The sequence below is a fragment of the Propithecus coquereli genome, unplaced genomic scaffold, assembly GCF_000956105.1.
Source record: "Propithecus coquereli isolate 6110/MARCELLA unplaced genomic scaffold, Pcoq_1.0 Scaffold89, whole genome shotgun sequence".
Classification (NCBI taxonomy): domain Eukaryota; kingdom Metazoa; phylum Chordata; class Mammalia; order Primates; family Indriidae; genus Propithecus; species Propithecus coquereli.
In genome coordinates, this window is record NW_012155173.1 from 2,969,113 (window position 1) to 2,981,992 (window position 12,880).

Below are 12,880 nucleotides of genomic sequence, written 5' to 3' on the forward strand. Positions count from 1 at the left end.
AGGATTGCTTGAGCCCAGGAGTCTGAGGTTGCTGTGAGCTAGGCTGACGCCATGGCACTCACTCTAGCCAGGGCAACAAAGTGAGACTCCATCTCAAAAAAAAAAAAAGTAAATGACTAGGCAGAATTCTTCTTGTTAAAAAAAACCAATAATTAAGCAAGAATGCCAGTCTTGAAAGGGAGATGTAAAAAAGGATAAATGTATCTAGGATTCTATTAGTTATAGGATAAGTATAATTCTCTAAATTATAAATAGATCGGAATAAGAAATTGTCAGAAGAAAATAAAAGAGGATATCAATAGTTATTTTTTCCTTCAGGAAAAATAGCCTAAGTTTACAGAATCAGATTCTCTGGCTGAAAAAAACCTTTTAAGGTCATTTAGTCCATCTCCCTGTCTAATATTCTTGATCTTTTCCCCAAATCCTGAGCATATGGGCATCCAGCCTCTGCCTGTTTCAGGCAGTGACAGCAAACACAATCCAGAGTTACCACATTTTATCTCAGGACAGCTATTAGAAATTTCTATTTTATTACTAAATGAAAATGTGTTTTATCATAATTCCATTTACCAGGCCTTATTTTTATCTCATGGGATCTTAGTATATAACTCTAGTCCTTCTTCCATGAAATACTCCTTTGAATTTCTGAGAGCAATTCTCATAGCTCACTGGGTCTCCTCTTCTTCCCTGTTCTTTTGTCCATTCCTCATATAACATGGTCTTAAGAGGTTTGAAGCCTCTGGGTCAGTCACCTTCTAAACATACGCTATCTAGTTTGTCTAAATCTTTCTGTTTGAATATATTTTTTCCTACTTCAACCATAAAGCCAAATTATACAAAATTTAAATATTATAGAAATGCATAAAGGGCAATTTGAAAGTGTTCTATAGTTTCACTCCTCAGAAATAAGAGATTGGTATATATTCTGCCATTTTTCCCTAAACATACTACAAAGTATTTTTAGATATAGCAACATACTTGATATATTGTTTTGCAACTTACTTTTTTTCACATAGTAAAATGTGTTAGACATACTTCCATGTCATGACATACAGGTCTACCTCATTTTATTAACAGCAACACTCTATTCTACCACATGAAAGTCCACTGAGGAACATTTTAGTTATTTGTAATTTTTGCTAATATGAACAATGTTGTAGTGAATATCCTTATATATATGTGTGTGTGTGTTTACCTATACATATATATATGCACATATATGCAAAATCTTTATATATTCTTGCTACCATTTCTGCAGAATATATTATTAGAAATGGAATCTCTGAGATATCAAGTATATCCATTTAAAATTTGGATAATTTTGCCAAACTGCCTTCTAAAAGTTTTGCCAATGTACAATCTCCCCTACAATGTTGTTGTTCAACTCCTCGTAGTGTGGGGTGTCACCTTCCCCTTTTGTTCTGGATATCACATTTCATATAACGCAGCCCAAAACAGCATTAGTCTTTTGGGAAGCCTTATCACAGAGTGCACAGTTAACTACAATTTGTAAAGCCTTTTGCACATATTACTGTTAAACCACATCTTCCCCATTCGATAGTCAGGAAGTTGTATTTTTAGACTGAAGGGCAAAGCATTCTCTATCTTAAGAGAATACAGCCAAAAACAATGGAAAATATGAACTTACCAATTCGTTTTTTGTGTTTAGGTCACTCTGTAGCTCCTTACAGCTCTGTTTCTGTAACATGGCCTCCTCTTTTAATGATTTGTTCAGTTTATCTTGATGTTGAATTTCCTCAAGAAATCTTGTTTGTTTGCTTTTAAGCTCTTCAGTTTCCAACGTCTTCTTTTCCAAGTCTCTTTCCAGTCTTTCTACCTCTTCTGAAAATAAAAATTTAATAGTTTATCATTATATTTCCTACTTGAAAAAAGGTAAGAATATTTCTTAAAACAATAGCAAACAAGTCTAAGAATAATGTTAATACAGTTCTAATTTTAAAATTATCCATCATGGTTTTGTGAAAAAAGATGATTTTGAACTTGAAATTGATTTATATTAAAAGGCAAGAAGGCATTGTTATCACTTGGATTACATTTTAAAAAGATAATACTTTACTCCCAAGTATTTAATCCAATTAGTGTGTTGATAAACAAAGTTTCTTCCCCAGGACCCCTTTAAAAAACATGCACTATTTTATTTGATATGAGTAATTACATTTAAAGGATACTGCAAACATGTTTGTAAAACACTACATTCTCTTAAAATCCTTCAAAGGCTTCTTCTTAGGATAAGATCCGGAAAGCTTACACGAAGAGAATTCTTCAGTCTCATCTTCAAGCATACTTAACTACAGCTTTCCTAAAATGATCCCAGTTCTTCAGATTTATGATGCCTCTTTTCACCTCCAGGCTTTTATTCATAACTTTACCTGGAACTGTCTTTCTCTATCTCCTACTGTGCTATTTTATATCTTCCAGATCTTTAGTTTTAAATAACATTTTGAGAAGCCTGCCCTGACCCGAGGTTAGATGCTTCTCAGGGATGCTCCGCTGCCACCCTGAACTTCTGCTATAGCCCTTGTCACACAGGGAGTTGTAAAATGTGATCAAATAGCTTGGCTCTCTGCCTTCCCCACTAAAGCTTCACAAAAGCAGAAACTGCATCTATCTGGCTCACCACAGGATCTTAACATTAAAGGCTTCTAATTAATATTTGAAGTCATGAATGAACCATAAGTAGTTTAAACACTTCCCCTAATAGTATATTTATATGATGACTTTCCTTTGCATTATTTATATATATATATATAGTCTCACTCTTTTACCTGGGCTAGAGTGAGTGCAGTGGCGTCAGCCTAGCTCACAGCAACCTCAAACTCCTGGACTCAGGCAATCCTTCTGCCTCAGCCTCCCGAGTAGCTGGGACCACAGGCATGCGCCACCATGCCCGGCTAGTTTTTTCTATATATTTTTAGTTGTCTGATTAATTTCTTTCTATTTTTAGTAGAGACGGAGTCTTGCTCTTGCTCAGGCTGGTTTCGAACTCCTGAGCTCAAACAATCCACCCGCCTCGGCCTCCCAGAGTGCTAGGATTACAGGCATGAGACACTGCACCCAGCCTATTATTTATGTTTTTAATGATTCCAAAACATAAACTTCAGAATAACAAATGTTGAGTTAGGGGGAATTCCAAACATGTTTCTCAAGTATTGGATCAAACCATATGAAATTGCCATTTTTGTAGGTCAAAACAGACTAACATCAATTTCAAATGGTTGAACATACAGGCTCATTTCCCAACACTCTAAAATGGCTATTTCATACATTTCTCTTTCTCCTCAAACCTCCCATACATCTTTTTCTATTTTTTCTCTTGGCTGATGACCTCACATTTCATTGAGAAAATGACCCCATCAGTGGGAACTCCCTTATTTTCCCACCACCAAAGCAACAAAACTACCCACATGCACACATATCTTCTCTCCTTTCTGATGGAGAAAGTGTCCCTCCTACCAAGGGATGATTTTTCCTCTTTTTCTCTTGTCTCCTCAAGGATCAAAAGAATTGAGCCATGACTTCTTTCTCCATTCTGATCTTGAACATTCTGTTTGTTTCTTTGATATTGGCTTTGAGGTTTACTGCATTCATTGTTTCTACCCATTTTCTGGTCCAGAAGCTACTGGTGAATTTTTAATTTTTTTAACTTTTAGACTTTTAAAAAAAACTCATTTATTAAGTACTAGGGAAGAGAAATTGTGGGAGGAAATTTCATATCTTCAGGCAAATGTCTCCCTCTCATTTACTCTTCAGCCTATTATAATCTAGCCTTTGTCTCTACCATTCCTTAACTGCTCCTGTCAAGATCATCATCACATGTTGCCAACCTAAAGCACTTCTCTGATCATCTCACTTCATGTCTCAGCAACATTCAACATGGTTGACCACTTCCTCTCTTGAAACCTTCTTCTCTGGGCTTTTGTAACCCACTATTTCCTGATTTTCTCGTACTTTGTTGGCCTCTCATTCTCAGTTTCCTTAACTGGTTGCTCTTCTTTCTCATCCCAGCCCCCACCTGAATGAGCTGGTTTCCATGGAAATAAATATCACTTTTATGCTGATGACTCTCAAAGTTATATCTCTAGTCCAGATTTCTTTAAACTCCAGATTCACATTTCTGACTTTCTACTTGACACCTACTTGGTTGCCTTACAGACATTTCAAATTCAACATTTCCTAAACAAAATTCTGAATATGCCCATTTTTATAAATGATATCATCATCTAGCCACTTACTGAAACCAGAAGGCTGAGAATGAGCCAATCCATTAGAAAATGCTGCTGATTCTGCCTTCAAAATTGATCCATCTATTTTTCATATCCATATCCAACACTTAAACACAGACCACCCACATTTCTAGCCTGGATTACTCCCATCTAAGTACTAACCAGACCCAACCCTGCTTAGTTTCCAAAATCAGAAGAAATTGGGGATGTTCAAGGTGGTATGGCATAAACTTTAGCCTAGATTACTACACTAGGCTCCTAACAGGTCCCTTCCTCTCCATTTTGTCTTGCTCCAAATCATTCTCCATCATGCATGAAAAATTATCTTCTTCATACATAAACTGGATCCCATGTCCCCTCTCTGCTTAAAAATTGTCAGTGGCTTTCCATTGCATATGGAATAAAATCCAAACCCCAAGGTCCTGTGCCATTTCACACCTCCCTATCTCTCCAAACTTTTTCTTCAACTGTTCACCAGTCCTTCTGATCTTCTTTCAGTTCCTTGAACTCACCAGGGTCTTTCTAACCTCAAAGAACAAGCTGCTCCCTCTTCCTGAATGCCATTCTTCATATGGCTAACTGTTTTTTCCCTTTGTCTTCAGCTTAAATGTCTCTTTCTCAGAGAGCAATTCTTTTATACCAAAAAGAGGGTTCCCCTCAGTTACTTTATCTGGGTTCATTTGTTTTTTGTCTGTCTTCTCCACTAAAACGTAAGTTGCATGAAGGCCAGCACCATATGTGTTGCTCATTAGTGTATCCACAGTACCATGTAGAGTGCCTGGTGCCCAGTACATGCTCAATAAATATTTGTTGAATGAATTGACTTAAGGTTCCATTTTCTATGTACATTTTAATAGCATTATAAATTTCATAATACATTTTTCTAGATAACTCCTGAAAACAAATTCTTCCCTTATCCAAATTTAGTTTAAATGTCATCTTACCTAAACTGAATCTCTCAAAAGCCTCCTGTCTATCTTGAGTAGTTACTGGCTGACCTTCCAAACTTTCCAGTGAACGGAGGTGGAAAATGGTAAATTGGAGATAATGAGGAAGGGTCACAATTGGATTTTCAATTAGGATCAGAGAAGTCAAATCTTGAAGTGGTTTCAACTTGCTTACATCTTGTAGCTGAAATGATAAAACATTAGTATTAGGATAGTTTAATTTAAAAATCATAAACATACTCAAAGGAAGTAATAAGTTAGGGAAATTTCTCTTAATATGGCAACGAATCTATTCATGAAGCAAATTATCCAAAAGTAGTGGTGTATACAGGAAGGGAATATATGAGTATTTATAGTGTATCAGGGTAGTATTATACACTTTCCACATACCATTTCATGTGTGACTCCTTACAACAACCTAGGATGTATGTATCATCTTAATTTTACAGATGAAGAAACTGAGGATCAAAAAAGTTAGGTGACTTCCCCAAAGCTCAGAGCCTGAAAGTAAGTAAAGCAAGACTTGAATTCAAGTTTGTGTAACTTTAAACCTATTGTCTTTTCATTATACTGATTGATTGAAAATTAAAAAATGAATGGCTATAAAAAAGACTTTGATAAATCTTCAGATAACTGAGTTATAATTGATAGTTAAAAGACATAAGGGTATGTAGAGAGACTCACATTTTTAAAGTGAGATTCTTATGTTATTCAAAGAGGGACTTTAAAAGGTTTAGAAACAGGCCGGGCGCGGTGGCTCATGCCTGTAATCCTAGCTCTCTGGGAGGCCAAGGCTGGCGGATTGTTTGAGCTCAGGAGTTCGAGACCAGCCTGAGCAAGAGCGAGATGGGGTCTCTACTAAAAATAGAAAGAAATTAATTGGACAACTAAAAATACATAGAAAAAATTAGCCGGGCATGGTGGCACATGCCTGTAGTCCCAGCTACTCGGGAGGCTGAGGCAGAAGGATTGCTTGAGCCCAGGACTTTGAGGTTGCTGTGAGCTAGGCTGAGGCCACAGTACTCTAGCCCAGGCAACACAGTGAGACTCTGTCTCAAAAAAAAAAAAAAAAGGTTTAGAAACAGAATTCCAAATAATTAGTACAAATGAAACTTCTCTCCTAAGTGAATATGTATCACTCTTAATTATGCCAACATCAAATACAGACTAGGTTGAGAACATCATACAAAATTAGAGATATTTATTTATTGAATGATTTTCCTATTACTCAGCTGACATTGAGTACTACCTAAAGATCAAGTACTTTGAGAAATATTTGTAGCAAATTTTAGACTAATGTCTACCTCTTCCCTTTATCCCATAAGTTTCAAGAGCTCAAGGTGATCCTGCACAACATGGTATGAAGCTTGGGCTCTGAGGCTCTTGGGCTGTCACAGTAGAGTCACCTTACCAGATCTTTATGAAGATGAAATAAAACAGCATATATATTGTTAATAATACAGTGTTAAATAAATGCTACTTATTACTGGCCTCCACTGGTAAAGGTTTAAGGAATACAGCCTTAGAGTTATTTGGTGCTTTAAAGTTTTTAAAGCATTTTTACATCTATCACTTCATCTCAGCCACATAATACCCCTGTAAAAGAGGCAGTATAGCAATTAACTTTCTCCAATTTAAATAGGGAGTTTTAGAGGGATTATAGAATTCTCCAAGGACATGGAAGGCAAGTCTAGGCCCATACTTGAAGTCACATTTTTCATTTTCTATTCTATAACTGATGTTCTATAAATTATAGCATGATTTTTCCCATTTTAATACAAATTTAATGTTTTTACTAAGAAAATGCTTATTGAACATCTAATTATAAATAAATACCATAAGAAAATCACAAATTGTACTCCAGAGAAAAATATACATCATTATCCAATTATGTGAATCATGATAACAAAGTTGTTCTACTATAAAAAGCTAGTGATCGGCCTCCTGTAACATCTAACATCATAATCAAGATTAATTCGTAAATTTGAAAACTTGTTACTACAAGGTAATATTGTTAGAAAAAAATGAATTCTGTTCTAGGCATTCAGTGATCTGGATCTTGGTACAAGCTGTGATTTTAGGTAAGGGACTTAACCTCTCTGAGACTTTACTTGTAAAATGGAGTAAGATGATAGTATCTAACTCATAGTATTATAAAAGTAATCCCTGTACTACCTCCTTAACAAGAACATTATAAGGCTCAAATGAAATGATAAATATAAAAATGCTAAGAGATCAGTTCTTAGTTACTGTGGAACTCATGCAAAATGAGGACTGCCTATATTTAATTATTCTAGAGAATCCTGGGTTAATATCTGAATTTGTCATTTGGTCAAAGGGCCAACGACATGACAAAAGAAGAAGTGCCATTTTTACAAAACTTAGATTTTGAATCTTTTATTTTTCAACACACTCAACATGAATATGAACAAATTCTTGCTATTCTGAGTAACTTACCGATGATATCTTGTTGCCTTTCAGATTGAGGACTCGCAAAGATTTTAACTTCTTCCCTAACCATACTGGAATATGCTCAATTTCATTTCCTGCAAGGTTTAGCTTTTGCAGATTACACAAATTTTCTATGCCTTCAATTTTGCTGAAAACCAAAAAATAAAATTAAATTTAGTAAGTGCAATGATAGAATCCTTCCATTGTATTTTTAGAATAAACAGCTTTGGTTCCATGTGGAGTTCTTTACATAATTGTAATTTATCAACTTTTTCCTTAAATGAGAACACAGAAAAGTAGCTAAAATTAAATTTACCAGAACAGCTAAACTGTCAACCCTACATTATTATGCCCAGGAATTTTACCCATCTTACTGTCAGACTTAAGACTGTATAACATAGGAGAGTGTGTCCGTGGCAATCTCACTGATTACTGTGAAAAGTACTAGAAGGTAGCCAGGGAAAGCTGGACAGTTCAACAGCACACTGTGCTATGCCATACAGTCCTGCCCAAGAGAAGATGTCCTTAATTATTCCCTGAAGTCATTACAAAGAGATTAGCTATACCAGCAGGATAGGAGAGGCCCTAGAAAAATATATGTTTATAAATGTAAGTATTTTAATCAGAATATTTAAATTAATAAAACATCACTCATATTGATGAATTTTGATTGATAAAATTTTTCCCAAATTACTTCCAATTTAATTTCTTGGTCAATTTTCCATACTATGCAAATACTTTTAAGCTTCTCTCTATACTGGGCAAATATTTCTAAGCTTCTCTATTTTCATTTTTATTTTGCTGAAATTATTTTCATCAGGATTAATTCTTTTTTGACACAAATTTTATATTAAGAGTTTGATTCATTAATCAGTTTTTTTCCATTTTGTTTTTGTCTTATTAGAACTTCTCCTACTGTTAGTTATTTTGTTTTATTTTCTTGGCCATCATATTCACCGAGGGGGAAAACATGCAGATATTAAGATTTTAAAGATTTGATTCTTGTATTATTTTGTCTATATCAACTTTTCTATATGTAATTTTAGCCACTGTCAGTTTTATTATGTTTATTTCTCACAGTAATATTTATTAAGAACTGGAAACAAGATTGGGAGTATAATTCTTGTAGCAATGAGCAAAGAACATCAGGATAAAGACACAGGATCAAAATGGGTTAAAATATCTTTGGAATCAAAATGGCACATTCTGCTTCATGTCAACATTCTTTATGTAATAAGGCAATGAATCATAGACAATATCTGGGGAAACTTCCTGTTAAAAATAAAATTAAGATAAAATTTGGTGCTCAAAAAATGTGTCTCCTTCTTTGATAATGCTAGACATTATTCTGTACTTTAGTAACACCAAAACATAAAGACAGTTACATATGTGAAGGGCTAGATTATCAATGAATAAAGATCAAAATACCCACTGTTTCAAAGGATTCTTTCAGTAATGTGAGTAGCATTCATCTACCTCTCTAAGAAAGAAGACCCTGCGATGCCACATAAAGAAATATTTACTCACCTGATTTTGTTATATGATAAATTGAGTTCACGTAATTTTAACAGTTTGTCCATCTTCTCAATCTTCCCTATTAGATTATAGCTGAGATTTAGTACTTCAAGTTTAATACATTTTTCCAAATTCTCGATATACTAATTGGAAACAAATGAATAAATACTTTACACAACAGATGCCTTGACATAAAGCACAATATTTAAGTACATGCATCAGGGGCTGTTTTAATCAGTCATCAGAAAATAATAAACCTTACTGCTTACTTGACAATCCCTTGGTGCCGCTCTTCTTGACCAGAAATAGCAACTTTCTTCAAGCCACCAAACTCTCTTTGTCCCCCTGTAGACAATGACACTTCCTACATACTAAGACGCTCAAGACTATCCATCAAGAATTTCCCCACTATCTTTCCCTCTGCCTCAACTTTTCCATGACTCCCCCTCCTCCTCTTCACCTTTCTTCCAAGATATAATGCTACGGTTTTAATGTCCTCTCCAAAACTCATGTTGAAATTTAATTGCCACTGTAACAGTGGTTTTTTGTTTTTTTCACTAATCCCACAACAGATTATTTACCAGTGTTTAAGAGGTTTTTAAAGCGGTAATTAGGTCATGAGGGCCTAATAGCTGTCGTGGAAGTTCAGGCCCCTTTTTCTCTCTGTCCCACGTGCGCTTGTGCGTGTTCTTTCTCTCTCTCTCTCTCTCTCTTTCTTGCCCTGCCTCACCATGCGATGCCTTCTACCATGTTATAACACAGCAAGGAGGCCCTCACCAGATGTAGCCCCTTGATCCTGGACTTCCTAGCTTCCAGAACTGTGAGCCAAAGAAATCTTTTTCTTTATAAATTACCCAGTCTGTGATATTCTGTTATAGCAGCAAAGACACCAGCCTAAGATAGCTTTCTTCTTTTTTAAGTTAAATTAGGTATGTATGCTCTTGCATAATCTCATTGACTTCCTCCCCAACATCTTGCATATTCAATCTCTTTCTCCTATATCTTCCCCTCCAGTTTTTTTTTTTTTTTTTGGTCTGTTTTGTGTGTGTGCGTGGTTTAAAGAACAGAAATTTATTTTCTCACAGTACTGTTGGTTTGAAGTCCAAGATCAAGATGTTAGCAGGTTTGGTTTTTTTCTCTCCTCTCAAGTTTAAAAGCAGTCATTTTCCTACAGGTATTCATTATGCACTTACTACATACGAGCTATGGTACCAGGCAATGAACTAGACAATTCGGGTATATTACAGAGAACTAAACAATTCCTCCCTGTTGCATAGACTTTACATTTAATATGCTCAAATTTCTTCCATATAAAACAAATCATCTTGCACTAAACTTGTTTTCCTTTCAGGCCATCCTCTTATCTCCCTTATTTGCCAACAGTGGTCTAAAAAGAGTTGTCTACATTTGCTTGTTCTACCTTCCATTCACTACTATTCTACAGGCTGAGCATCACTTATCCAAAATGCTTGGGACCTGAAGTATTTCAAATTTTGGATTTTTTTTAGATTTGGCAGAATTGCATTATGCTTACCAGTTGAGCATCCCAAATCCAAAAATCGAAAATCTGAAATGCTCCAATGATCATTTCCTTTGAGCGTCATGTCGCTGCTCAAAAAGTTTGGATTTTGGAGCACTCCAGATATTAGATTTTTGGATTAGGAATGCTCAACCTGTATTGGTAAGGCAATATATCTTCTACCACACCAATGTATTCAAATGTTCTCTCCATGATTACCATTCATTCCTCCATTCCACGAATATTTATCAAACACAGATTATGAGCCAGGAGATGTTCTAGGTACTGGAAATGAAGTAGTTAATAAGGAAAGTAAGGTTATTGTTCTCATTCAAGGAGACAGACAACAAACAAACAAAGAAATAAGCAAATAATATTTCCAGACAGTGAACAGTACTAACAAGAAAATAAAGAAAACATTTTGTGACAAAATGCAAGGTACCAAGAGGGCATATCTGTCTGTTGTGTTCAGTGCTATAGCACTACTGCCTGGCACATAATGGGTGACTGAAATAAGTATTTGTTGACTGAAGGAATGAGAGAACATGACTGAGGAGAGGGTAACTAACTGTGATTTGGTGGTAACAGAAGGCCTCACAAGGGAAGTATACTGAGTTCAGACCTTAATAACAAGAAGCCAGCTGTGTGAACATCTGGGGGCAGAAAATACCAGGCTGAGGAAAAAAACCACACAGGCCCTAAAAGAATGAACTTGGTGGGTTCAAGAAACAGAAGGAAATATTCTTTAACTGCCAAATCCAAATGACTTCTAAGTTTCCTTCTTATTTGATTATTCTGTAGCATTTTATATCATCCTTTGGCCTCCATTTATCATACTTTTGGATCTTCTCCTGTCCCAATAGTTCCCTGAGGCTTTTTCACTGACCTGGCCTGTCCCGTGCACTCTCTCTGACTCTCCCTTACTATCTCCCCTCTTAAATTTACTCATTCTTCACACTACGCCACAAATTTCCAGAGATCAGAGATAATTACCTCTGTATCTACCCCTACAGCTTAACATAATGCCCAGCATATAATAACCACACAGTAACTATTTACTAATTTGATATTTCATTTTTGAAACTTTTAAACTCCAGCATGTTTCCTTTTTTTCTTTTTCATTACAGAAGAGCTGAATATATTCTAGCAAAAATTTCAAACAAAACATAAAAAGCTCTCTTCATCAAGTCCCCACACTCACCCCTCCCCGCCCAAATCTCATTGTTCAAAGGTAACCATTATTAAGAGGTTGGTATATACATACAGAACCTTCTATTTATTTATGTCCATATATACACATATAGAAAAACAGAATATTTAAAAATAGTTTGAGACCATACTAAATAAAATGTTTCGGAATTTGTTTTTTTCACTGAATGTACTATAGACATTTTTCCACATTAACACATAAGAGTTCTAAACTCATTTTTTTTTTCTTTTGAGACAGAGTCTCACGCTGTTGCCCGGGCTAGAGTGCCATGGCATCAGCCTAGCTCACAGCGACCTCAAACTCCTGGGCTCAAGCGATCCTTCTGACTCAGCCTCCTGAGTAGCTGGAGCTACAGGCATGCACCACCATGCCCGGCTAATTTTTTCTATGTATTTTTAGTTGTCCGATTAATTTCTTTCTATTTTTAGTAGAGACGGGGTCTCGCTCTTGCTCAGGCTGGTCTCGAACTCCTGAGCTCAAACAATCCGCCCGCCTCGGCCTCCCAGAGTGCTAGGATTACAGGCGTGAGCCACCGCGCCTGGCCTCAAAGTACTTTTGAACTTGCCTGTTCATATCATTTGCACATTTTCCATTGAGTTGTCTTTCTCTCTCTTACTGAATTACAGGAAATCTTTATATTGTGTGTATATTGTTACACATGTTGCAAACAATATCTGCAAGTTTGTTGCTTTTAACTTTTTAAAAGATATCTTTCATTAAACATTTTTAAATCTTTATGTAAGCTAAATTTGTCAATATTTTTCTTTGTGGTATTAGGGCTAGTGTTTGCTTAGGAGGGCCTTTCCCACCCTCAGATGTTAAAAATATTCTCATATTATTCTTTCCTCATACTTTTATAGCATTTTTTGGTGCCAGTTTTTTGTTTTGCTTTGTTTTCATTTAGCTCTTTACCCTTCTGGAATTAATCTTTGTGAATAACATGTGGTAGGAATCAAAGTTTTATTTTTTGCAATTAAAGAAACTAAGTTGTCTA

At 35.6% G+C, this 12,880-nt stretch overlaps 1 protein-coding gene across 1 annotated transcript in view; it reads right to left on the reverse strand.

The window, feature by feature from the left end:
- CNTRL (centriolin) overlaps positions 1 to 12,880 on the reverse strand; it is a 69,479-nt gene that overhangs the window by 53,342 nt on the left and 3,257 nt on the right. Inside the window, exons 3-6 of the mRNA XM_012664414.1 lie at positions 9,170 to 9,300; positions 7,649 to 7,790; positions 5,189 to 5,375; positions 1,649 to 1,842 (exon numbers count right to left, since the gene is read on the reverse strand). Of these exons, the coding sequence (XP_012519868.1) occupies positions 1,649 to 1,842; positions 5,189 to 5,375; positions 7,649 to 7,790; positions 9,170 to 9,300 (654 nt within the window). The remainder of the gene's footprint in view (positions 1 to 1,648; positions 1,843 to 5,188; positions 5,376 to 7,648; positions 7,791 to 9,169; positions 9,301 to 12,880) is intronic.